Source organism: Nansenia antarctica, assembly GCF_963989245.1.
Source record: "Nansenia antarctica genome assembly, chromosome: 14".
Lineage (NCBI taxonomy): Eukaryota > Metazoa > Chordata > Actinopteri > Argentiniformes > Microstomatidae > Nansenia > Nansenia antarctica.
The window spans coordinates 26,445,281-26,472,780 of NC_137684.1; the positions used below are offsets into that span (position 1 = coordinate 26,445,281).

General features: G+C 41.7%; 1 protein-coding gene across 1 annotated transcript in view; it reads left to right on the top strand.

The window, feature by feature from the left end:
- Nucleotides 1–27,500, top strand: part of LOC308170024 (cadherin EGF LAG seven-pass G-type receptor 1-like) — a gene marked incomplete at its 5' end in the record, with an annotated part of 58,324 nt that overhangs the window by 11,943 nt on the left and 18,881 nt on the right. Inside the window, 10 exons of the mRNA XM_080544755.1 lie at nucleotides 8,139–8,828; nucleotides 11,630–11,852; nucleotides 15,514–15,629; nucleotides 17,055–17,143; nucleotides 21,907–22,067; nucleotides 23,569–23,732; nucleotides 23,975–24,100; nucleotides 24,707–24,873; nucleotides 25,720–25,905; nucleotides 26,245–26,358. Coding sequence (XP_080400881.1) covers nucleotides 8,139–8,828; nucleotides 11,630–11,852; nucleotides 15,514–15,629; nucleotides 17,055–17,143; nucleotides 21,907–22,067; nucleotides 23,569–23,732; nucleotides 23,975–24,100; nucleotides 24,707–24,873; nucleotides 25,720–25,905; nucleotides 26,245–26,358 — 2,036 coding nt within the window. The remainder of the gene's footprint in view (nucleotides 1–8,138; nucleotides 8,829–11,629; nucleotides 11,853–15,513; nucleotides 15,630–17,054; nucleotides 17,144–21,906; nucleotides 22,068–23,568; nucleotides 23,733–23,974; nucleotides 24,101–24,706; nucleotides 24,874–25,719; nucleotides 25,906–26,244; nucleotides 26,359–27,500) is intronic.

Below are 27,500 nucleotides of genomic sequence, written 5' to 3' on the forward strand. Positions count from 1 at the left end.
CCACATGTACCGTAACATATATATATATACTGTATAATATGTATATAGATAGATAGATAGATAGATAGATATTTGTATTCCTACATAGGGTGTAGGACTAATACAAAGTTATTCTCCAACATTTTTGTTTCACAACTTAAAAAACGTGTGGAACTTTTTCATTTGTGGACTGTGATTTTAAACCTCACTGTCTTCTTGTTATATATCGTCACCCTGCCGTCTCTCTTCTGAAGACGTCCCAACGTGGTTCTGAGCACGGAAAGGGGGAACTCAGAAGAGGCTGAGAGCCTTTCGCAAAAATCTTGGGGTGTTGCCATGGAAACTGGAAGCATTCTCACTCCTCAGGACAATCTTAGATGGGTAGAGAGGGCTGTAGAGTGGGGCCCCATTATATATAGCTAGAGAGAGGGGGGGGTATAGAGAGGGGGACCCCGCTTAGACCCTTTAGAATTGGGGCATGGGGGGGAGCTATTGTCCCCATGCAGAGTTCCGTCACACTCACACAAAGCTGTTTGTGTGTCAGCGACTCAGAGGAAAGATGCCGCCGAAAGAAGGGATTTGATTTCTCTCTTCTTCACATCGGGAGCTCAGACACGGATCAGACTGTTGGCCTATCAGAACAGGGGTTCCCTCCAAACTCTTGTTTGCATTTGATTGTGTAGGTTAAATTCACTGGCTTGGCTACAACGCTTACACCGCTGCTTCTGTGTCGGCTGTTAAATTATGTAGTAGTTCATAGCACAGTGAATTAGTTGTTTTTTTTCAGTTTGTTGCTAAGTTGATAAGGAACATATGGCATGCGGTTTGGATTTTCTTTGTGAAAATGCAAATGAATGACGTCATCGATTCAGATTTTTCTTTGTGTTGTACTGGGAATGTTTGTTTGTTGTTGTTTTGTTTTGAATCATGAGAAGGTATTGAATTACTTTTCAATTGTGTTTACTTATAAGCTCAGAGAATATAGCCACCCACTCACAATAGAGGGGCATTATTTTCCAATGTATAAAAGATTGCCACCAGATTCAAAAGGAATTGTTGAAATCCAAGACTTTAGAAAGCGAGTTCTGAGGTCTTTTCTCAAGATTACACAAATACACAGGGGCCAATAGGGCATCGCCCACTGCTAGCACTAAGCTCTATCCCAACATTCCTCACACCAAACTTTATTGTGTGAAACACAACGTTCATTCCACCTCAGAGCATTTAAATGGGACTTAATTTGGGACTTTCAGAATGCTCCTGCTAAATTGATGAATTTGAGTGTTTTTGTGTTAAAGAACCGTGAAATTTAAAGTTCACCCCCCCCCAAAAAACGTGTTTCACAATAACATTTCTGTCCTTCCAGAGTAAATGTCTGATGTCATTTCTTCGACACTAGATAAAGACAGCTGGAGAATGAAACACTCACAATGACAGTTACAGTAAATTCCCTTTTGCTCCTGGAAATGCCTGAGCACTTAATTTTAACGCATAAGCCATTTGTCATGATTTATGTCATAAACTGTGTGGTGATTTATATCTGTGGCACACCTAACTGTCAGGTTACAACAAACCTGGTCATTAGTCGTAATACAGTACGTCTACATTTCTGATGTGTGGCAGTGCTGTGTGTGAATTACGCTGAATTCCTCTGAGTGTTGCGTCCCTTGCATTGACGCAGATTGGAAATTCCATGTACCGGTATGTGTTTTTCCATGTATGTTATTAGTGCCACAAGAAGTAAAAGTGTGTCTCTGACTCTACAGTACCTATAGGAAGTCTACACAGCCTTTTCACATGTTCACCTTGTGTTGCCTCAAAGCCTGGAATCAAAATACATTAAATTAGGATTATTTTTCTCAATGGCCTACTGGACACTTTCGAAGTGATAGAAAAAGTCTACACATTTTCAACAATTTATGAAAGATTAAAAAGAACTTGTTGCAAAAGTCTACACCGCCCTTGCTGTGACTCTCCTCCTACACTTAGCTCAAATGTAAAATGTCTTCAACAAGTTTAATTAGGGTTAGGAATGTATTTTTGGGAATGTATAACCATCTCTTTGCATAGTCCCTAATTTGGTAGGAATCAATTACACACTGTTCATCAGGCTGTCACAACAAACTGAGAGAATTGAGAGGAACAGAACGGCTCACCCTGAACCCTGGTAAGACTGTAAAAGTTGAAAAGAAAAAATCTATTTGAAATCCATAATTGTGTTTGCAACAACAAATTAAGTTGAAGTGAAACCAAAAAAAAGTTGCTGGAAATGTGTTTCTTTAGTTTTTACTTCATAGCAACATTTACTGAAATTCCAGCATCGTTTCCGCACCATGTCCAGTGTGAAGAATAGTGGTGCGTCATGTTACCAGCAGTGACTGGGGAGTTTGTCAGGATAAAGATATTAATTCCAAAATCACTTCAAATGTTACCCATGCACTCAGATGGACTCAGTTCAACTTATGTTATGAAGAATTGTTTGCATTTGAGATAATTTTAGGACAGGCTTGTGGTAGAGGTAAGGGGGGGTGTAGACTTCCTTTCCTGTAGACTTTCTTTCTTTTTTCCATTCACTTTGAAAGTGTTCGGTAGGTATCTTTTTATGATTCCAGACTTTGGGGCCACAAGTGGTGAACATGTTGAATGTTATAGGCAGGCAGTACTCAAGTTGTAAAAGAAAACTACACTACAACACTATTAAACTGAGTTCACAAGTTCATCCTTTATTTGGAAAATAGATTCGTCTCATCGCTCGAGTCTGCCACTGAGGGGAGCACTGATGTTTAAAAATGTTCTTATTGATAATCCCGCTCAAGACCTGTCACACCCTCTTCATTTCGTGATCTTAGAATTATAAGGTTCTATCTCCGTTTAGGGTACTTCAGAGATATTGAGCGTCAAAGTTTTTGTGAGATGGAACCTTTGTATTTTATTAATTACTAACTAAAACATGTCTACATTTTAAAAATAACACCACACAGGCATTAATAAACACCTAATGGATCAGATTATGTAAAAAACTAAATTTTGACAGAACCTTATAATTCTAACATCACGATTTAACACATCTGCCCCCAGGGCTACTTCATGTTGATGTTTACTGAGTCAGGTCCCCGTGTCAGCAGTCTCCTTGTGCCACTGTTGAAGAAAGATTTCCATAAACTCAGACACCACAGTACTTCATACTGAAACACCACAGTACTTCATACCTCTGTTCTGCTATGATCAAAGCCTGTGGTTTCCCCGCCAATGTTGTCAAGACACGGAGGTGAGTGAAAGGTGAAAGTCTGTCGAGCGCCACCCCTCTTCTCCCCTCTCTTTCTCTTCTCTACCCTTCTTTTCCACATAGGATATTATATATGTTTTATATATTTTAATAAAAACATTAATATTACTATATATTAATATTATAAATATATTACAATTATATATTAATGTTAAGTATATTAATATCATTTCTTAATTTCTGTCTCCCCTTCAACCTCACCTCCACCTCCTCTCCTCCCCTCTTTCTTATTCCCTCCCCCTCTCCCTCTCTTTTTACTTTCTACCTTCTCCTTTCTTTCCCCTTTCTCCTCTTTCATTCTCTCTCTTTTCCTTCTTCCCCCTCTGAAAAAAAAAGTATTACTTGAGTATTACTTAAAATAAGCACAATTATATGCACAATTAACAAGAAAAATTGCTTGTTTCTTAAAACAACTAAAATATATCTTAAAATTAGTGTAGTTTTATCTATTTACTTCTTATATTTGCTTTTATTCATTGTAATTTTTATCTTGCTGTAATTTTAAATAATGTATGTAAAGCACTTTGAATTGCCCCTGTTGTATGAAATGTGCTGTACAAATAAACTTGCCTTGCCTTGCCTTGCCTAGTCTGACAAAAAACAAGCATATATCACCTTGGTTTAAGATATTTAATCTTACTTAGATGTACTTTTTGCAGTGCAGCCCCCTCAGCGTCTTATCATGGGCACCTTTTACTGGGACACGCAGGGCACAATATGAACTCTTTACTGCCTCAAGGCTTCAATAATGAACCTCGCGGTACCTCTCGCTGCTTTTATGGCATTCCACTGGAGCCGTATCGGGGCGGGTATGACTATAAAAGTGTATTGAGGCAATAGCATAAGGCTCTAACATGTACAGTAGTTTAGCTACCAGTATGTCTGTAGTATGTAGCATGTTTAAGGAATGTAAGAGTTCAATTGAAATAGGCTTCTTAAGTTCTTTACGGTCTACACTAAACAGTTTTAAAAAGTGGGGTCTTGTTTTGTCGTATCTAGGAAACTTTCTTCTGGACCCTCAGTCCTCCTGAGGTAAACTCATATTGGTGTTTTTCTCTTAGATTTAGGCTGCGTTCAAAAGCCCCTGAGGCGACGGTGAGTTGCAGGATGTTCATTATGAATTTAGCTCTTTTGCCTGCGATGTATGACAACGTTTATTGAAGTTTGAAATTAAGTGTCAATAAAGTGTCCAACATGTGTCCACACCACCTATCGACCACCACGAATTGAGTAGGAGTGGATGATCACTGTTGCCACTGTTATTTGACTTAGGCTTTTAGATTCCCTGATTGATTATTGAAGTGGGTGAGTCAATCACTGTAGTGTTGGTTATGTTTAGTGTTTGAGAAGGAAGGGGGGTGACAGATTTAAAAGTTGTGGGTCATTACTTGTGATCCTAAATACATGCCGAAAGTACCTGTAGAAAGTACTTGATTCTTGAAGAAAATTACAGCAATCTTTTACTAGTGTTTTCTGTTAAGCACTTTGGGGCGGCTGCTTTGTCGTTGTAAAATGTGCTGTATAAATAAACATTACTTACTTACTTACCACCTGTTTTTCTGGACGGATTCTGCCACCTCCCTTCCCCTGACAGGCTGAGAAAAGGCACATGTTCGGGTGCTGTTCCAGAGTCAGTGAAGTGTGCAGTTGGAAGCAGGTTGGCACACTCACTGTTCTCTTTCCCACAGCTCTTTGTGCGATGACAGCACACTGGCCAGACTCCAAGCAGCAAGATATTATTTAGGTCAGCCATCATCAATGTCTATGTGCCTCCGGTGTCCTGATGTGGGACGGTACTTTTTGGGGTCGGTTCGGTAGGACACGTAGTCTGTTATGTAGTGTGCTACTGATTTACTTGACCCATGTACTGTAAATGGTGGTGTCATTCGAATAGCTCCGATTTCGACACTGTCAGCTGTTAAATTAATTCATGCTGATGGAGAGCTTTGATAACATCACATGTTTACATTTCACCCCAATTACTTTGAACAATAATTTTAAATCTGTTGATTTGATGGTATGCTGCTATTGATTAGTGTCAGGCATATTCAAAGTGTGGGGATTTGAACTTTGAACTTTATGTTAGAAAACTCCTGTATTTCTATTCTGTGCAGATGTCATTTAATTGCAGAGCTTATTAGTATGAACCCCACACTCATAGACAATAGAGATCAAGCCTAATTGGTTATGTCAGCTTCCCTTATTTACATTACCAGTTAGCTGAACTCGACCAACAGCTAAAAGTTAATTTAGCTAACCACTAGCCATTCGGGGTAAATTCAATGTATTGATTGACAAACTTCAACTGACAAATAAAAATATGGGTTAAATAAATAAAAACGTAAAACGTAGTCGCTCCTGTATGATAACTTGCTTCTTTAAACAGTGTCTCTGCCTTTCTGTATCAGTGTTTCTGTTATTCCTTTCGTCACTGACAGAGGACACGGACCCTTGCTCTCTCTGCATAGAAGCTGGGTCCAAGCTAGCGAAGGGGGAGTAAAGAAGTTGATTCGTCTGTCATACAGTCGGTCCTTACATCAGCAACTCTGCTGACTTCTGGGAAACGAAGTTCGAATGGACATAATAAAAATAACAGAGAATTTTGAATTTTGAATCAGGTTCACCTCAGCACCCAAAACTCAATTAAGAGACAATCAACTTAGTTGATTATATTCAATTCGATTAAAGTTGATTGTCTCTTAATTGTGTTTTGGGTCCTGAGGTGAACCTGACAAAATGTCTCTGTTATTTTTTTATTATGTCCATTCGAACTTCGTTTCCCAGTTCCACAGAAGTCAGCAGAGTTGCTGATGTAAGGATCGACTGACTGTATGACAGACGAAGTGAGTAGGAGTGGATCATCACTGTTGCCACTGTTATTTGACTTAGGCTTTTAGATTCCCTGATTGATTATTGAAGTGGTGAGTCAGTCGCTGTAGTGTTGGTTATGTTTAGTGTTTAGTGTTTGAGAAGAAAGAGGGTGACAGATTTAAAGTTTTGGGTCATTACTTGTGATGCTAAATACATGCCGAAAGTACCTGTAGAAAGTAGTTGATTCTTGAAAATTACAGCAATGTTTCCAAATAACTAACTAACTAAGGAATCTGGACAGCACTGTATAGCTTCAACATATCTTTAAATCTTCCATTTTGACATCACAGACTGTCAGTCCTTGCATTCAGGCAAGCTGTGGGTAAATATTCAGAAACTTCTGAACTTCTTATCTGTCTTGTTATCCTTGTCTTGTTCAGTGGGTTTTGAAAGAGGGATTTTTGTTTGTTGTTTTTAAGGCATGAACAAGAATCGATTTGGAATAATTTCTCAAGTTCGGGTCGATCTGGACAAAATTAACCCTCAAGATGATTCAATCAATAGGACCAGCTCAGCGTAATTACATGGTGTGTATGGAGGACATAAGCACAGAAAAGCTCTTTTGTCCAAAATCCTTTATGTGCATCTTGGCACCCTGTTGTCTTTGTATGACCAGCTGCTCCTTGAAATCTTTCTCGTTATGTGTGTGTGTGTCTGCATGCATGTGTGTGTGTGTGTGTGTGTGTGTGTGTGTGCGTGTGTGTGTGTGTGTGTGTGTGTGTGCGCATTCGTACGTGTGTGCATGCTCATGTGTGTGCATGAGTACGTGCGTGCATGCGTGCGTGCGTGTGTTAGAGGTGGTAGACTCTTGTTGTGTCTAACCCCGTGTGTCTGGCTCAGTTGACAGTATCTGAGAGAACAGTGTAACCGAGTGGAAACCTTGTCCTCTTTGTTTGGTAATTATAATGCACTGCATTCACATGACGGAGGGGCCCGCTGCGGAGGGCCGTCCAGGGAGGGGGAAAAAAGAACACGCCGGTCCTCAACAACGCCTTAACAATCTTGACGGAATGGACATGACCCTATTCAGCTGGGCAAACCCACTCGTTTTAGAGATAGACTTTAATCCCTTACCGTTTTAAGCCAGTATGTATGGTGTATCTGGATCATTAGTAATACAGGCCTAGGGGATGCAACAGTTTAGCTTTTTTGAACGCAGCATCCATCCAAGAACGACGGGTGATTAAAAAAGGGTCTGAAATGAAGAGCAGATGTTGCATTTCATCTTATATGGTGTGGGGCCTCTCGTAAGCAGCAGGGAAGCCGCAGACTTGTTTGTGACATGTTTTTTTTGTGTTAATTATTGCTAATTGTTTTCTGGGGGGTTTTTCCTTCAGTTTCTCTTTGCTGTTGTTGCTGTTAATTTGTGATGTGGGTATCGGTGCTTGTCTGACTTTTGTGGATGTTTTGTTGTTGCTGTGCTTCATGTCTTATTTCCAAAAAACAATAAACATATTGAGGAAAAAAAAGAAAAGAAATATATATATATGTTACGGTACATGTGGGAATACGGTACATGTGGTAAAACTAGGGTTAGGGTAAGGTGACCTTAACCATTGGAAGTTAATACCTAACCATAACCAGTCTAAATGAATGCCTAATACTGCCTAACCGCCACACAAGTGGAGAAACTCTTACGCAGCGTATCTTACGCCAAAAGTAAACAGGTGGCCAAACGCTGGTATAGCCAGATAATACGATCCCCCAGACCGTGTTTCCTGGTCTGCGGAAACTACGTCCCCAGAACGTAATAATGTGCACACAGGAGGAGTCAAAGCAAAATGCTGCCATTGTCAGTACCATGTTGGCCAGGAAATGTCTGTTTAAGTGGGGGAAACATTGCCTGTCGTTTTACCTTCTTAATCATATTCTCAGTCAGTTCAGTTGACGTCAAATGTTACCTTGCAGTATTTCTTTGTTTACAGCAGATGACTGTAGGTGACTGAGTATTTGTTGTTGTTGATGTTCCCCTCAATGACTAATGGTTTATCTGTGTTTACAGACGGGGTCCACATCGTCGTAGCCCTCTGTACCCTGCGCGTGACCATCATCACGGACGACATGCTGACCAACAGCATCACCGTGCGCCTGGAGAACATGTCCCAGGAGCTCTTCCTGTCTCCCCTCCTGACCCTCTTCACGGAGGGCGTGGCGGCTGTCCTCTCCACGAGCCGCGACGGCGTCTTCGTCTTCAACATCCAGAACGACACCCACGTCCAGGGGAGCGTCCTCAACGCCACCTTCTCTGCCCTGCTGCCTTCCGGAGGGGGGGCGCATCCCAATGACCCCGGGGGGGGTGCCTCCCCCTCCTCCTCCCCGGGCCGCCGCTTCTTCCCGTCAGAAGCTCTGCAGGAACACATCTACCTGAACCGGACCCTCCTGACCCTGGTGTCCAGTCAGCGGGTGCTCCCCTTCGACGACAACATCTGCCTGCGCGAGCCTTGCGAGAACTACATGAAGTGCGTGTCGGTGCTGAGGTTCGACAGCTCGGCGCCGTTCGTGTCCTCGGACACGGTGCTGTTCAGGCCCATTCATCCAATCACAGGGCTGCGCTGCCGCTGCCCGCCGGGCTTCACGGGGGACTACTGCGAGACCGAGATCGACCTGTGCTACTCGGCGCCCTGCAAGAATAACGGCCGGTGCCGGAGCAGGGAAGGCGGGTACTCCTGCGAGTGTCAGAAGGACTTCACAGGTGAGGGATTTTCTTTTTTTCCTCTTCGCTCTTTGGCTTTCTTTCTTCCTGCGGCCTCGTACCTACGACCGAATCACAGCTGTGCTGATATTCAGTATAACAACACTCGTTGTTATATTGCTTAAATACACCGTACATTCTGAACTGGAAACGCATATAAGAATGCCTCAATGGAATGCGCACGGCTTTGCTGGGGTAACAGTTCAGAATCAGAATCAGAATTGATTTTATTACATACTGTACATTACTGATGTACAGGTACACAAAAGTAAAATAATTCTTAGGCTTAGGTTCTTCAATATTGGCATTGCAACCATATACAAAATCAACAATATTAGAATAAAGTAAAGAAGTTGAGTAAGTAATAATAAAGTGATAAAATAATCATAGTTTCATCTGCAGTTTTCAACAACCGTCTTCTATGGTTGTTCATAATGACCTGTGGGAAAATATTTCCTGATCTCCTTCATGATCTCTTCTATTTCTATTGTAATGATATCCTCTGGTCTCTCTAGGCTCTCAGTAAGCACTGTAGATATATAGATAGGGGTAGTGGTGGTCTAGTGGATAGTGAGTTGGACTTGTGATCGGAAGGTTGTGAGTTCAAATCCCGCCTGAAACCACACCACTACTAGTGTGCCCTTGAGTAAGGCACTTAGCCCTCAGTTACTCCAGGGGGAATGTCCCTGTAATTCGTAATTGTAAGTCGCTTTGGATAAAGGCGTCTGCTAAATGGCAAAATTAATTAAAATTAATTATAGATATCTGCAATATTAGACCAATATTTAGACTATACTTAGTGATAAGATGAATGTCAGATGAAGGGCGGCAGGCCGAGATGTGTTGCTTCCTTATGATAATTAATTAATGCTCGAGGTAGACAATTAAGATAAAGTTTATTCCATTACACAGCGCTGGGCCAGCCTCTCAATACACGGCAAACAACGGTGAGAGACTCGCCCCGAATGACATCTTACAGTGGCTTGATATAGGCAAAAGTTGCTGATCAAGCAGCCAGCTGTTTGTCATGCAAATCATTCCCAAAGACAGGGCTCCGTTGAGTCTAGGTAGGGTTGTTGACGAGAAGTCCCCATCTCCCAAAAGTGGCTGATTATCCTGACAACCCAGCTACCTGACCCTGGTCAGCTGACTGGCTGGTCCTAAATATACTGACCTATTGACCCAGGTTCTATGCTGGTCCCCACTAGCTGTGGTCTCTCTATTTGGCTCAGGTCCAGTTACACCGACAAGCTGACAAGTCAGTTTGTTCATGACAGAGAGTTTGCTCAATCTTAACAGTTCAGATTTGTACAACATAATTCCTAATGATAGAGTATTTTAGGGTTTACCTAAGCACAATGATAAAATGCATCCTATCACTTAGTACTACTATACTATAGATATTCATGTCACAAGCAGTAATAGCGCTGTCTTCTATGTGCATCGATACATTTTCTGTTCATCGTTGGGTTTTATACTGGGTAGGGCCTTATAGGATGGCAGTTACAATACAAAGGGTTGGCATGGAAATGTTAATGTACTGTTAATAGCGAAGCATAGCGCAGGTGGTAAATGGTCACCCCAAGTTCACAAGATTTAAAAGCAGAGCAGCACAGATGAAGTCATCACTGTCGAAATGTTGACTTCAGGGTCCGTTTCGAACCTGTCACCACTGCAACACGTCTCGCTAACCAGACAGGACAGTGTCAGGGTTGGTGGGTTGTGACATGTGTCTTTTAAGACCGCCGAGGTGGTCTGTCGCTTGGCCAAAGACGCTCTATTGTCCTGCTGTCATTATGCCACAAGCCGTTTGGCTCCAGCGAAGAGCAGGGGTCAGTCTGGGTCACTGAGCAGAGCAGTTCCAATTTGCTTCTTTTTTTCTTTCTTTTTTTTACATGCTAACAGTGTCTATTTTAGGGCTTTCTCAGTTATCAGTGGATTGAGTCAGTGAGCTAGTTCTCAGATCAAAGTGCTGTACTCCCTCGGGTGTGAGACCAAACTGCCATACTCCCTAACACCTTTCTTTTCTTTTCTTTTTTTTAAACCATTTAGCAGAAGCATTGATCCAAAGTGACTTACAATTAGAAATTACAGGGACAGTCTCTCCCTGGAGTAACTGAGGGCTGAGTGTCTTACTCAAGGGCACACTAGTGGTGGTGTTCCCAGGTCTTACTCAAGGGCACACTAGTGGTGGTGTTCCCAGGTCTTACTCAAGGGCACACTAGCGGTGGTGTTCCCGGGTGAGATTTGAACTCATGACCTTATTTAGGATCACCAGTCCAACTCACTATCCACTAGGTCACCAATACAATATTTCAGAGTTGGCATTGAAGTACCATAACTAGCAACCTCAAGCAAGCTAGATTACTATTGTGTACTCCCCACACCCAACCTCACAGCACTAAACAACAGGGCCATCTCACGCATCGCAACCACAATAGAACAGGACATCACCCACCCACCCACTCAATCTGTACCTCGCCCCACTGCCATCCGGGCGTAGGTACAGAACGCTTAGGTGCAAAAGGGCTCGCTTCGGCAAAAGCCTGATCCCCGCAGCCATTGTTGCCTTAAATAACAGACCACGCTGAGTGTGTGTACTTGTGTATCTGTCATGTGTAGTACTGTCTGTTGCTGTCTGTGTTATACGGTGTTGTATGTATATATGTATACTGTACAGTGGTGTGAAAATGAATTTCCCACTCGGGGCAATAAATCTAATCTAATCTAATCTAATCTAATCTACCTGTACATTGGATGTAATAAAAGCGATTCTGATTCTGATTCTGGTTTTGACCCAGGTGAACACTGCGAGGTGAATTCCAGCTCAGGCCGCTGTTTCCCCGGGGTGTGTAAGAACGGGGCCAAGTGCGTGGACCTCCTGGTGGGGGGGTTCATGTGCCAGTGCCCCCCAGGAGAGTTCCAGAAGCCCTACTGTGAGATGAGGACCCGTAGCTTCCCCGGCCAGTCCTTCGTCACCTTCAGAGGCCTGAGACAGAGGTTCCACTTCACTGTCTCCTTCATGTGAGTACGCAACATCTGCTGTGGAAACCAGTGGTGTAGTCTAGTTTTTTCTAGTGGGGTCGTATACTGTGATTTTTCCCTCCCAGCCTCATATCGTTAATTTCGGAACGCCATAAAAATAAATCTGCGCTCCCTTGTCTAACGTTATATATCTAACATTACATGTTATAAGGCTATGATAGTGCTGCATTTTGACATATTTCATGTCGCATTTCCGCCCGTTGATGGTATATGGCTCTGTCTATCTGTCTGTCTGTCTGTCTGTCTGTCTGTCTATCTATCTATCTATCTACTAGACTCTATCTACTTCTGACCATCTTTTATCCATTTGTCTACACTATGTCACTTGCTATCAAATACCAAACCATCATCCTTTCTTCCCATCACAGGTATATTCCTATTCTATCTATACGTCTCTATCTATACGTCTATCTATCTAGACGTATCCATTCTCTTTTCTTTCTTTCAGTCATCCATCATCCAACCAACCAACCAACCAACCAACCAACCAAACTATTTAAATGTATCCAGTACCATAATAACAGACTTTCTGTCTACTACCTAACCGATCTCTATATCTTCCAAAATCTTTGAACTTCTTCCACTACCAAAATAAGACTTTGCAGGCCCACTAAGCCGTCTAACCACACCCAAAAGATCAATATCAAACAGCATGTCAGATACAGTCCCTTTGTAATAAGCTGTAATAACTGTACGGCGTCAATGACAACATTAATAAACATCAAACAGCTGGCTTTGCCTCGTTGGCCAAACACAGAGTTCCCACGGGTCCTTGAAATCCATGAAAGTTTGTGAATTAGAGAAAAAAAAAAATCATGATCTTAAAAGTTTTTGAAAATAGGCATGGGTCATTGGAAGTGCTTGAATATTCCCCCTCTCTCTCTCTCTCTCTCTCTCTCTCTCTCTCTCTCTCTCTCTCTCTCTCTCTCTCTCTCTCTCTCTCTAAAATATATATATTTTTAAAAATGTTACATAGCTTGTGAACTAGTAAATAAGTCTCTGTATTGCTTAACTTTACACATATTTCACAATATATTGTTTTGCTGTGCTGTGGTAGAAAAGGCAAGAAACCATCTAGTGTTCACACATTCAAGCCTTTCTTTTTAATTGTTGTCTGTGAGCGGATAGTTCCTATTATATAAATCCTCATCTAGGTCTTGTCTCAAACTATCCTTGAATTTGATGGAATTGAGTCTTGAAAGTCCTTGAAAGGTGCTTGAATTTGATGTTTCAGAAGGTGTGGGAACTCTGCAAACAGTGTGAGGCATCTGAACCTCATATCACAAAACTGCTTACTCACAGTAAAACAAAAAAGAGCTATCTGACCACCCACATGATGCTGTGATCAACTCCCTGGAGTTCCTTCTCTGACCAGTAAGGCGTGCCTGTCCTGTACAGCTGCAACGTTTGCAGGAAAAGCTCTATACAAATACAAGTTATTATTATTATTATTAAATGTATATTTAGACACTGAGAGAAAAGGGTTGACTTTGTAAAGCACAGCTCCTATTAGACCTGATCTGCAGAGGTCTGTTTTTAGTCTTGTCGAATGGGTCTAGCTGATATACTGTATGAAATGTTCATTAATTACACTTACCATATTGTAATCAGTTTTTTAAATGGCAGTAAACAATAGGTCTAATAACAGCATTCTCTTTAATGTGCCAAATGTCAAAATCTGAATTTGGTAAAAACTGCATTCTGTTACAAAGCTCCATCAACGTGGAATGTACTTCAGAAAAAGTTGAAACCTAGCATGTTCATTCCACTCTCTGACTTTAAACTGTGTGTTACAGAGACTTTGAATCATACATGCAAATGTGCTGAGGTTCTCTTTTATTATAGGCTGTATCTGCTCACTGTTTCTGTTGCTTGTTTGTTGTTATTTTATGTTATAGGCTATACTGTATGTTTTTATACTGTATGTGGTGTCTTTTTTTAATTAAGTGCTGCTTTTCTTGGCCAGGGCTCATTTGAAAAAGAGGCTATACTGTCTCAATATGACTACCCTGGTTAAATAAAGGATTCATGATAATAGTAAGTGACATCGGCGATGTCAGTAAATGAAAGCCTGCGAGGCGGCTTTCCAGTGTTCAGATAATATTTCCAGGCAAAGGTAAAAACGGGAAGCGACGCTCGGAGCCAGAGAGCGCAGGACGTGTTTTGCTTTGTCGTCATGGTTTCCTGTGGAGCTGCCCTTGTGCCATGTGGCATCTGAACTCCTGTGCCCGTGTCCCCTGATACCCGCTCACTATAAGGTTAATGACACGCACAGCCAGATCCCCCCAAACTGACGTGGGTACGTGTCCCTGTGTCGGGTCCCCCAGGTTCCGATGTCTGTCCACGCTAACCCCTCTGGCTCACATTTTCCAAATTCCTTTTTTTGTCTTCTCACTTCCTGGATTCTTTATTTTCCTTTATCCCGTTTTCCATTTTCCCGCTCGTTTCCTGTCATCTAGGTTACTTTGTCTTTTATCACTAAACTGATGTTGTTTGGACAGCAGAGCTCCTCTGGAGAGTTCAGAGAGTAACATTAGATACCTACATCGTTGTACAGTGGAATAGGGTGGTGCCTATAATTGTGTACGTTTGCCTATTCATCGCTATTACTGTATGGACGTATATGATATGCATGGATTTTTGATTGATTGATTGATTGTACTTTATTGTCCCCGAGGGGAAATTTGTCTTGGGCATGGTACTTTCATGCTTCAAGTGCAACAGTGACGATACATACAACATACAGTAGACAAAGTAAACAACAGGACAGCAACAAACATTGAGTGACATTGGCAGCAGTTTCCACCTGGACATGGCATCATTTGGTATAAATATATATTGCACATAACCCTTCAAGTGGTGATTTCGAATATTGCACATGGCCCTTCAAGTTTTACCCCCTCCTTAGTCTACGTGTTACAAGATTTACAGTATCATGATATTCATTTCTTGTCCATGGACTTGAAAGCCTTACTGCGAAGTTCCAAAGTGTTTCCGTCCTCGCCGTGGCCCAACGGCTTCTACATGCAGAGTTTGAACTGCTGCCCTCTGGGAGGAGGTTTAGAGTCCCCCGCTGTAGATGAAACAGGTTTAAAAATGATTTTATTCCCGGTTTCAGTTAAACTTTTAAACAGCACCAGATGAATGTTGGATAGATTTTACTTATGGTTTTTACTTCTACTCTCGTCTGAATCAGGGTTGCCTTCTGTCTGTGTTTTAACATGTTGTATTGTCTGTTGTTCTTTTTTGGCTGCAGTGTGGTGTAAGCCCTAAACTAATTTCTCAGTCATGGGACAATAAAGTGACTTTTGACTTTGACTTTGACTTTTCCTCCTCACCATGGCCCACGGCTTATACTGAGGTTCAACAGACCTCAGTCTGCGTGTGTCCAGGTTCAACTGACCTTAGTCTGCGTGTGTCCACGTTCAACTCACCTTAGTCTGCGTGTGTCCACGTTTAACTGACCTTAGTCTGCGTGTGTCCACGTTTAACTGACCTTAGTCTGCGTGTGTCCACGTTTAACTGACCTTAGTCTGCGTGTGTCCACGTTTAACTGACCTTAGTCTACGTGTGTCCACGTTTAACTGACCTTAGTCTATGTGTGTCCACGTTTAACTGACCTTAGTCTACGTGTGTTCAGGTTTGCCACGCGAGAGAGGAGTGCCTTGCTGCTGTACAACGGCAGGTTCAATGAGAAACACGACTTCATCGCCGTGGAGATCATCGAAGAGCAAATCCAGCTCACCTTTTCTGCAGGTGAGGGCTCGTGGGATAACTTGGTCTACTTAGTTACATGGTCACTATTGCAGTGGTGAAAGTTATGAATTGGTGATTTGGTGATACAATGCAACACTACAGTTACAGTACAGTACACTTTATTGGTCCTTCTGATACAAAGGAAATTAATTTTCTTCTCTGCTGTCTGCTCTCAACCTCTCCCCACCACACACACACACACACACACACACACACACACACACACACACACAGGCCTTCTATGCAATATTTTGGTGGCTTTCGTTAAGTCCTGCTTGCTATGAGAGCTTCTATTTAGGCAATACAACTACTGTACCTACTGTACCATACGTGTGACATACCATACAATTACCATAGTTTTGAGTATCTAGCTGGGCTCTTGTCCTTACAAGACAACCCCATGTCTGTACCAAACTCATTAACAGGGAGGTTGATAGATAAATACCTGGGAAGATTGAGGATAAACTGTATCAAAGGGACGTTCCACAGTCTGTTGAGTTTGGGAGGGAGTTTGTGCGGATCCCAGCCTAGTGAAGAATCATTAACTCCCCCACCGTAATCTAATAAAATGTCTATTGTTGTGTTCACTGATCTGGATGAGTAACGCTGAGACTAAAAGACCACCTCAGCGATCTGAATTGTTATTTTTTCCCGAACCTTTCAGTGGCCTACAATGTGTCTTTGGAACGTTCGACTAGGTTGGTTAGAGGGAATTTAAGAGATGTGAAAATGAGATTTAAAGTTTGGTTTACAAGAACACAACGCTGTCGTTTTCTACTAAAAAAATACGGTATTTACACTGCCCTGCATAAGTAATGGGACATGAACACACTCTACACTCCAAATGTTTGGATTTTAAATCAATTCATATGAGGTTAAAGTAGGGTATTCTCATCTTTTATTTGATGGTATTTGAGTAAATTGTTATTGGTTTCAGCATTCATATCTACTGTATGTCCATACTTAAGTATATTTAAACTCAAGTATACTATAACTATAACTTAGTAACAGTAAAATCCACTTGGGTCCAAACTATTTGCTCTCCTGTGTTTTAAAAAATAATAATATATATATATATATATGTAGTATATACTGTATATATAGCTCAAAATGTGGTATTCTAATGAAGTCCTGAATAAACACCACCAATGCATTATTGTTTGCATGGTATTGATGAAATTCCTGGTGTGTCACAGATATCTGGCCTGTTGGGTGGTCCAATCAGGCCTGTGGGTGATTTGCGCTGAACAACTCTTCTTTCTTTTCTTTCCCTTTTTTTAAGGATAGATAATACAATGATTGTGACTGTTACACGACCATCTAAAAAAGCACATCTCCGGACCTCACTCTGGGTACTGTGGTCAGTAGTGATGGCACGGGCCTCCTAGTGTTAAACTACTTCCTGTTTGGTCTTTCCTGTTCTAGGAGAAGCCAAAACCACTGTCTCACCTTACGTCCTAAGTGGGGTCAGTGATGGCCAGTGGCATGCTGTACAGCTACACTACTATAACAAGGTAAGCACACTAATGGAATTAATTAATTTATTAATTAATTTAAACCCACCTCTTCAAGCTCGCCTTCACCAGTTAACCCTCTCCCTCTCCCCTTCCCATGTGTCCCCAGCACTACCTTAACTAGGCCCCTATACTTTCTTTTATTTATTTTTTGTTTCTTTTTATTATTACTACTCAATCTTTTCAGTTTGTAAAGCAAAGTTTGAGTGTCTAGAAAAGCGCTATATAAGTCTAATGTATTATTATTATTATTAATAATGTTACCAGGTGCTATTACACCAATCAGTTTCGATCTAAATCCATGTGAGGGAGTGCACAAATGTCTTCCATTACCCAGAGAAAAAAAAAAGTATTAAACTTGTTACTTGACAAAATGCTTTTGGAATGACAAGATGTGAAATGACTGCAGTGTGTCGCCCGCTTCAATCATTTGATGAGAGGAGTGAGTGACGGAGTGGGGTCTCCGGGCAGGTTGAGAGGCGTGGGGTTAGGGGGGGGAATAATTGCAGTATTATTCTTCTCATGGCAGTGGACTTGGGATTTAACATATTGAGTTGGATATTTTTGGAGTACACATGGGGCCACTAGATTACATAATTTATCATAATGAATGAGCCACTGGTAGATTAGGATGTTAGTGAGTACGATGACGAGCCCTCCAAAGCCTCTGGGCTTCAATATGTCAGTTACTTAGCTTAGGGTTTGACAGGCTTATGTGGTTACCATGGGAACAGACATGCCCGTCATTGTTTTGGGTTAAATTAAGGCTGACACTTTGTGAAAAAGAGGATTTTTGGCGGGGGGGGGGGTTATTAATCTGAGTGATCTTATCTTTAAAGATGTTTTTGTTTAGGCCCGAGTAGCTAAACAGGAAGACCCCAGACAGAGAGGTATTTCTGGAAGCAGAGCTTTCCTTCGCTGGGCTTTTGATGTTTCAGTTTATGGGCAAGGAAGTTATTGCAGTAAAAAGTGGCTCATACTGAGGAACCTGTTGAAAAGTATACAGTAACTAGCTAGCTGTTTTTTCTGAATCTTTTGTCATTTTTGATGGTTAGGGTTATTTAAATGAGAGAATGAGAATGCTCATGATAATAGGATGCTCAGTCACAACATATATATATGTGATATATACTTGATTGGGATGACATAAGTATGTTTGATTTTAGGGTTAGGTTAAGGTTAGGCTGAAGACTACTGATTCAAATTTGCTGTGTGCCTATTCTGCATAATAAGATGGTGATTTTGTTGTGTACAGTAGGTCAGAGCATTGTTGAGCAATTCTAATAGAAAGGCTTACAATGATGTATTTCACTGTTTACAAACGTAACCGTGTGTGGGCTGTAGTAAACACCATTAACTCCACATGTACAGGACAGTGCTCTCAGTAAGTATTGGAAAGAGGAAGCATTGTGTACCCTTGCAGCTCGATTCTCCAAAGTTTGGATTTGAAATCAAACAGTTATGGGGTCAAAGTAGAGATTCACAGCAATTTTTTTCAGATTGGGATCACTATTTAGAAAGTACAAAATGTTTCTAAATGTACTCTCTCTATTTCAGGATTCCAAAAGTATTGGGGAAAAAAATCTGTCTGATCTATCTGATAAGGCAACTTAAAACTGTGTGTTATAGAGACTTTGAATCATACATGCAAATGTGCTTAGGTTATATTTTATAGCTTGTATCTGCTCACTGTTTCTGTTGCTTGTTTGTTGTTATTTTATGTTGTAGGCTATATTGTATGTTTTTATACGGTATGTGGTGTCTTTTTTTAATTAAGAGCTGCTTTTAAGGCAAGCTGATAAGGCCAACCATCACAAAGCATTCTCTCTCTCATTTTTATTTGATTCACTATTTGGAGGGAACACCAATAATGTCAAACATCCTTCACAGCTCTCATCACCTCCTTGTGGTGGCCTTCAGCTCGTCTTTTGTGAATTTAAATACTCAGGGTGGAATACCTAACTCGAGATCTTCGTGCTTAAGTCGAATCATCATGCAAGTTGTGTTGTTCGTCGTTAAGGTCAACGCAAGATGTACGCAAATGTCAAGGTTACACGCACAGACCTCGGTTTAGGAATCCATCCTCAGAGAATACTGCAGGTTGTGCTTTCCATCAGTTGTTTTGCATTGTAGTCAGGACTCAAGCTGTAAAAGAAAATCAGGGGGGATGGTGGATCTTATCATATTGGGACAATTTTAGCATCCCCACAGCGTCAGTGACTTCAGTGTCAGTGACCTGGTAAAAATGTCATTGCATGTGTGCGTGCCCCCCCCCCCCTCGCCCACAGTATTTTACTCAATATGCGCAAAACTAAATGTTAAATAGCAGTAATACCACGTTCATTGATAAAATGACCTACGGGATGGAAAGGGGGGGATGGCAGTTTTAGAAGGGGGATGATTTTGACTGTTTTTATCATCCCCCCTCAACTCGAGTACTGTCAGCATGCAGCATATTTGAACAAGTTCTTTTGATTTATCAGAAAGCTCCCTCCCCCGCATGCTCGCTCACATCCCTCTCCCACATGGCCTGTTCCTCTTGGGCATCGGACCATGTCACCTGACCCAAGGTCAAAGGTCATGAAACCATCTCATGAGGATTGACAGAAGGGCGACATGATTGTCTGAAATCTTGATAAAACGGTCATCGTTTGTATACCATGTTTGTTGCATCAAAGAGCTGTTTTGTCCACCTGTTGATAGTTGACCTTGACTTGCCCTGTCCCTTCCTGTCTGTGTGGAGACGAGCATGTTGTTTTGTCTATGGATACTCACACACACACACACACACACACATACACATACACACACACACACACACACACACACACACACACACATCCTGAACAATAGTTTGAAGAAATGTATTGTGTTGAACTGATGGTGTGCAAAAAATGTGGAAAAATTGTGAAGAAACAAGCTCTTTGTTTTACACTTTCCTAGGCCAAATACAGGATAGAATGTTAGAGGAGAGAGAGGATAGAATGTTAGAGGAGAGAGGATAGAATGTTTGATTTATGAAGATGTTTGTCTGGAATGTTGGGAAATGAAAGGGGGAAGCGTATTCCCTGTCATCACTGAGTTGCGTGTCCTGTTGTTCCTCTATGATGACGTTACATAAATAGATTAAGGCCAGTGCAGTAATCATCCCTCTCTTCCTGTCACACAGCTAAACGGGGCTGTTATTTAGGTGCTAAGAGTTAACACTGGAAGAGTGAGTAAAAAAAAGATATATCTTTGCACTCAATCAAATTTCAGGACCCTCCTTTCATGACTTTTCCTAGATATGTGCGTTCTACCACCCAGTATCCTTAACATTTTCAAAATCACATCTGGATAAGCTAGTATATATAAAGCTATTTTGCAGTTCTTCTGTGTAGGAGGCAGGCTAATTTACAAGATGGCCAACTAGTGGTCGTTGTGTGTAAATAGCAGCTTGAGCACTGTAAAGAGGGTCCTTCGAGGTGGCTCTTTTAGTAGGTAAAAAAGGCACAGCTGTTCTAGTGTTAAGGCCTGTGCAGTACTCATCCCTCTCTTCCTGTCACAAAGCTAACAGTTACTGTTATTTAGGTGCTAAGAGTTTAGTTTCAGCCAATAACTCTAGCCAAGATGGCATCCTCAGAATGAGCATGTAGGCTACAGGCTACTTAACTGTATCAGTTTTCCTGATGACATTTTTGCCCTGATAGAGACATCTGGGGGACTGAATGGAACAATGAAGGTGTTAACATCATTCTGGAATGTTCTCTGGTTACCTGGCAACCAAACCCCCCCAAACCTGGCAGCTCTATAATCTAGATGGTATGATCATTTATCCTGCACATGACAACAGCACTATAGGACACACATACAAATAGATCACTCTGCTCACATCGTTTCAGAACAGCAGAGCATTGACGAATTGAGACTTTCACTGTGGAATGTTGATGGCCGTAATGTATAGGTTTGAACAGTGCCTCTTGTACATCTTCATGTAGCATGTTGCCCTGGGGATACAGTAGTGTAACGTATATGTGAGACATAGTTTGGTAATAGACACCGCTGGGTTTCATTATGAAGGCGTCCGTCAGCAGCTATGCTCTGTTGAAAGAGAAGAGGCCTTAGCGTGGTGCTACAGTGAGAGAAGGGCGATGGTCCCCTTGTAAGCCTGCCTTACCTTGTCCTCAAGGTAATACTTTACATCCCCTTGTCCTTACCTTAACCATAAGAACAGTGTAAGTACAGTGAAAAAGAGCACAATTGGTACTTACACTAAGGTGAATTACATGGTTATAGGAACACTGTGGTAAAGCTTTACTGAAAGAGACAAGAAATATTTTATGACTAGGGCTGATGCTTTTTTAAACTATACTGTACATGCTCCTTATTTCAAAAGTTGCAGATCAATCAAAATCTCTGGATGACCAACCAATCCCAAATCCATGCTTCTCTGCACCATTCTCTATTATTTTGATCCTTAATTTAAAATAACTTCACAGGAAAATAAAATAAAAAATCTTACTTAAGCCCGATCCCAATTCACCCCTAACAGCTCCTTTTCTGGGCCCAACATTACATATGTTTATCAAATCTAGAAGTCATTTTTCAACATTATGGATGTGAATATGGATCTGAATGTGTCTTCTCCACTGCATGGTCGCCTCTCCTTCTTATTTATTTACTGTTTGTCTTCTATTTCTGTGTTTTATGTGTGAATAATGTTTTTCCTGTTTTTGTGGTCAACTGCATTTCTTGGTCATGTTTACCTTTCTCTCTCTTTCCAGCCCAGCATCGGTCGACTTGGCATCCCCCATGGACCCTCAGGAGAGAAAGTGGCAGTAGTTGCCGTGGACAACTGTGACATTACCATGGCGATTAGCTTTGGTGGCCACATAAACGGAAACTACTCGTGTGCTGCCCAGGGCACACAGATGGGACAGAAGAAGTGAGTGGGACTGACTGTGTCTCTCTGTCCTTCAGACCCAGTCTCTTTCTCTACCTCTTACTCTCTCACTTTATTTATTTATCTCTCTCTCTCTCTCTCTCTCTCCCAACCTGTCCCTATCCCTCTCTTTTGCTCCCCTTGTCGTTCTGTAGCTTCTAGCCAAGGACATGTACGCAGGCCTACTGTATTAAATGGAGAATCACTCACTCCAAAACTTCATTGAATAACAGCAGATAATTCCAGAAGATAAAACTCAGCGTCCTGATGTAAACAGACACCTCTCGGAAATGAGAAAGACGTGAAATTCGTCTTGAAAGTTTTTTTAGCTAACATTCAACTCGAAGATGTGAAGTACCCACTCGTTATTTTTCCAAACAGTTTTACGTTCATTAAATAAGTGTAATCTATAACACAATGACTTCGTTTCTTGTTGTTTGATATGGATTCATTATCTTTGATGGGGATTTTCTGTGCTTAGTGATTTCAGGTGTAGCAACTTTCAAATACTCATGTCGTCTTCAATTTGTTTCCGATTTCAATGTATGATGCATCATTTGAAAGCTTACAATCTGTAGTTTAAGCACATGTAAAAAACAGAAAAATGACTTCGCCTACAGGTAGCCCTTTTCATTGGCCTGTGTCACTGCGTAGTTACTACGTTTTTTTCCCCCCAGAGAAACCACCCAAAAGTGTGATTTGTACACAGATTGCACTTACTGCAAGTATATGCAACTGACAAGATAGCTCAACAGAAGCCACTTATTATATGCAAATGGTGCATTTGTCATAATGCCTGTTACGTCCACACTGGCCGATCAAACAGGACAAGTGTTGTCTTGTTGTCATGATGCAGTATTGAAAGGTTTCAAATAGACCTGACTGTAGCTGTAAAAAAATAAACAGCCAATTCCAAATCAAATCCTTACCCCTACACCTTGGCACTTGGTGACCTGAGAAGATCAGATAGGTCAGCAGTATGATGAATGATGAATGGTCTTTATTGTCATTGATATAGTACAGGTACCAAACAACGAAATTTGGGAGGGGTGGCTCCCCTGGTGCTAGGAAAGAAAAAAAACTGGAAAAAAACAAGAAGGGAAAGGAGCTGGTTTACATAAATAAAGGCTATGTACACTATCCACTATACTATACTGTACAGATAAAACACTGTGCTGTACTCTATGCTATGCTATACCTACCTATTTTAACCTATTTCTGTACTCTATGCTATGCTATACCTATTCTAACATTTCCTATTCTCTGCAACCTTATGTACCCTAGGGTTGTCATATTGCACATAGTGTTATTGCACATTCATTTAAAGTGTCGCAGTTTGCAGGCTTGAAATGATGAAGGCAAGTTGGATGATCACATGACTTCCAATACCTATTAAATCCTCTCAGATCTACAAGTAGTGCCCTAGGGTAGGGGCTAGGGGTAGGTTTGGAACTGGGCAGCAGTACAGTACTCTAAGTACGTTTTCCATGTTGTTCCACACCAGATCCCTGGACCTTACTGGACCGCTACTCCTGGGTGGTGTTCCCAACCTTCCGGAAGACTTCCCAGTGAGGAACCGAGACTTTGTGGGCTGTATCAGAGACCTGGTCATCGACAGCAAGCCTGTGGACATGGCCAGCTACATCGCTAACAACGGCACCACCGCAGGTCAGTGAGAACTACACTGTCAAGTACAGTACAACACAAGTGGGAGCAAAGCTATTCATTTTGGACACATCATTATAGTCGATACGCTTCATGTATCATATGTATTTCAATGCAGGTGGTCATGTTTACTTAGGACTTTGGCGTCATTATATCACAGTATTGAGTGTGTGACTATGATTTGAGATCTACTGGTCCAAATACTATTGAGCTTGATAGATTGTACTGTTAATTATTGTGTTTAGGCTGTACAGAGAAGAAGGACTTCTGCACTAAGACTGTGTGTCTGAACGGAGGGGTGTGTGTGAACAAGTGGAGCACCTACTCCTGTAGCTGCCCACTGGGCTACGGAGGCAAGAACTGTGAACAAGGTAAAGTATCTTAGGAGGTGTGTGTGTGTGTGTGTGTGTGTGTGCGTGTGCATGTACATGTGTGCATACTGTACGCTACCAACACGATGGTAGCAAACACGTCTGTTTTGATTCAGAGCGAGTTTCTCTGGCATTTGGTTTGAGGTTTACCAACATTCAAATAAGCATATCATTAGTATGACACATCATTTGAAAGCTTATAATCTGCACTTTCACGAAAGTCCCTAAGGGACTTTTTCACCAGACCCCGTCACAATTTTCAAAGGATGGATATGTTATGTTGGTTTTTCTGGGTTGTTCATGAATTAACACTTAATCAGCCGTGACCCCTGTGAGTAAAACAAATGTTTATATCTTTGCACTCTATCGAATTTCAGGACCCTCCTTTCATGACTTTTCCTAGATCAGTATCCTAACATTTTCCAAATCACATCAGGATAAGCTACTATAAAGCTATTTTGAAGTTTTTCTGTGTAGGAAGCAGGCTAATTTACAAGCGGCCGACTAGTGGTCGTTGTGTGTAAATAGCAGCTTTGCAGAGAAACTTTTAGTAGGTAAAAAGGCACGGCTGTTCTAGTGTTAAACGTGAAAGTCCTCCCCCTCCAGTCATGCCCTCGCCTCAGCACTTTGACGGCCATGCTGTGATGTGGTGGCGCGAGCCGGAGGTCACCATCGCTGTCCCCTGGTACCTGGGCCTGATGTTCCGCACCAGGCAGAGCTCCGGCACGCTGCTACAGGCCAACGCTGGGGACTTCTCCAGAATCCACCTCTTGGTGAGTAGCTACACCCTGCCCAGTACACAAAGAGTCCAAAAGACGTCCTGGAATCTGGACGTCCTAGAAAGACGTCATCTAAACCCACATTCCGGCTTCCCTGAGGACGTCTTTTGGACTCTTTGTTTACTGGGTGACTATATAACTTAATACAAGTATACTTGTATAGTATACTATATTATATATATTTATATAATTAGTATATATGAATGAATGAATGAATGGTCTTTATTGTCATTGCTATAGTACAGGTACCAAACAACGAAATTTGGGAGGGGTGGCTCCCCTGGTGCTAGGAAAGAAAAAAAAACTAAAAAAACAAGAAGGGAAAGGAGCTGGTTTACATAAATAAAGGCTATGTACACTATCCACTATACTATACTGTACAGATAGACGACTAGGGTTGTCATATTGCACATAGTGTTATTGCACATTCATTTAAAGTGTCGCAGTTTGCAGGCTTGAAATGTACACATTTGTGCCTCAGCACTACACCTGATTTTTTCAATCCAGCAGCTGCCATCATTCCGTCCAGACTGTCCAGGGCCCAGAACCTAGGTCTTTGCTGTGTTCAGGGCCTGGATGGCCCTGGGGTAGAAGCTGAGCTAATATATATTAGTATATGAAAGCATAATTAAATTACCCATCTTAAATTGTATTTAAGTTAGGGTTAGGGAAAACATTTTGGGGAAGTTATATAGGTTTTTAGCGTATTAAGATTAAGTACACTTAAAATATGTTAAATTGAGCCTTCTTCTGTAACCATTGCTGTCTCCCTGTCTTTCTCTGTTTCCCTCTCTCTCTCTCTCTCTGTCCCTCCCTCTGCCCCCGCCTCCGTGTCTCCAGATCAGCAGCAGACACGTGCGTTTCCAGGTGTTCCTGGGGGTGAAGAGGGTGGCCGTTCTGGACTTCCCTCAGATGGGGGTGAGTGACGGGCAGTGGCACCACGTCCTGGTTGAGCTGAAGAGCGTGAAAGACGGCAAGGACATCAAGTACATGGCCCTGGTGTCCCTCGACTACGGCATGTTTCAGGTACCGTGCCAACCGACGTTATACAACGGATAGATCCGGTCCATTGTCTCTATTGGTCAGTTTGCGTTCCAGCCGTACCGATATCCATGATAATACGCACGGCTAGACGGAATGCTGACACATCTTTTCACATTACTCCGCGTTTGGAAGAAGTCTGTGAGCGGATAGTTCCTATTATCTAAATTCTCATCTAGATCTGTCTCAAACTATGCCGTGTTGGGTCCTTGAATTTGAGGGAATTGAGTCTTGAAAGTCCTTGGAAGGTGCTTGAATTTGATGTTTCAGAAGGTGTGGGAACCCTGTGTAATAGTGTTGTCTTTCTGTGGCTCTGTTCCATAGAGGTCGGTGGAGATCGGGAACGAGCTACCGGGCCTGAGGCTGAGGAGTCTGTTTGTAGGGGGGCTGGTGAAGAAGGACGGGACGGTCCAGAACGGGCTGAAGGGCTGCATGCAGGTGGGTACAACCATATTCAACATCCAGAAACAGGGTGTAAACTGTGTTTACATGCCTTTGTGCCCCCAATACATATACCGGTATATATGTTACGGTACATGTGGGAAGACGGTACATGTGGGAAAACTAGGGTTAGGCTTAGGTGCTAGGGTGCTAGGGTTAAGGTTAGGGTTAGGGGTAGGGTTAGGGATAGGGATAGGGATAGGATTAGGGTTAGGGTTAGACATGCCAGAATGTACCAAGTCGACGTAGCACCTAACCCTAACCCTAGTTTTCCCACATGTACCGTATTCCCACATGTACCGTAACATATATATATATATATATATATATATATATATATATATATATATAATTTCCAAATGTTTGGATTTGAAATCAAACAACTACTATGAGGTTAACTCAGAGTGTATTAGCTTTTATTTGAGTATTTGTGACAGGGTCTGGTTAAAAAGTCTGCAACTCATTGACTACACTTAGATGCTGGGTATCTTCTCTGGTGACGGTCTGTCTGGCCTATACTGCGGCCTCTGTTGTCTGTTTTGAGGTGTTTTTGCCAAAAAATCTTCAGGAAATGTAATGCCTGTTCAATTGGATTTAAATCTGAAGATTGTCTTAGCCAGTGAAGAACTTTCCCACCCTATCCCTGAAAAACTCTCTAGTTGCTATGGCAGTATGTTTTGGGCCCATTGTCTTACTATAACGATGAAGCATTATCACATTTATTTGGAGGCGTTTACTTGCACTCGGAGAGACAGTATGTTTCTGTGCACTTCAGAATACATTCTGCTGCTGTGGCCACCAGTTACATCATCAATGAAGACAAGTTAGCCAGTTGTAGTGGCAGCTATACATGCTCAAACCATGACACCCATGTTTCACAGATGAGGTGAAACTTTCGACTTGCAAACACTCTGGTACATGATAATATTCATCTTAACTGGTCGCAACTCCTTTTTCCAGACCTCTGCAGACTTTTAAGCTATGTTTTAGCAACCTGACCATCATTTTTGAGGATAACGAGTGGATTTTGAGTATACTTAAAGGTTTGTCGGTTTGTTCCAAAAATACAGTATTTTGTTGGAAATACCCTATTACACTATTATATAAATATCCACTAATACACTATTATACAAATAATA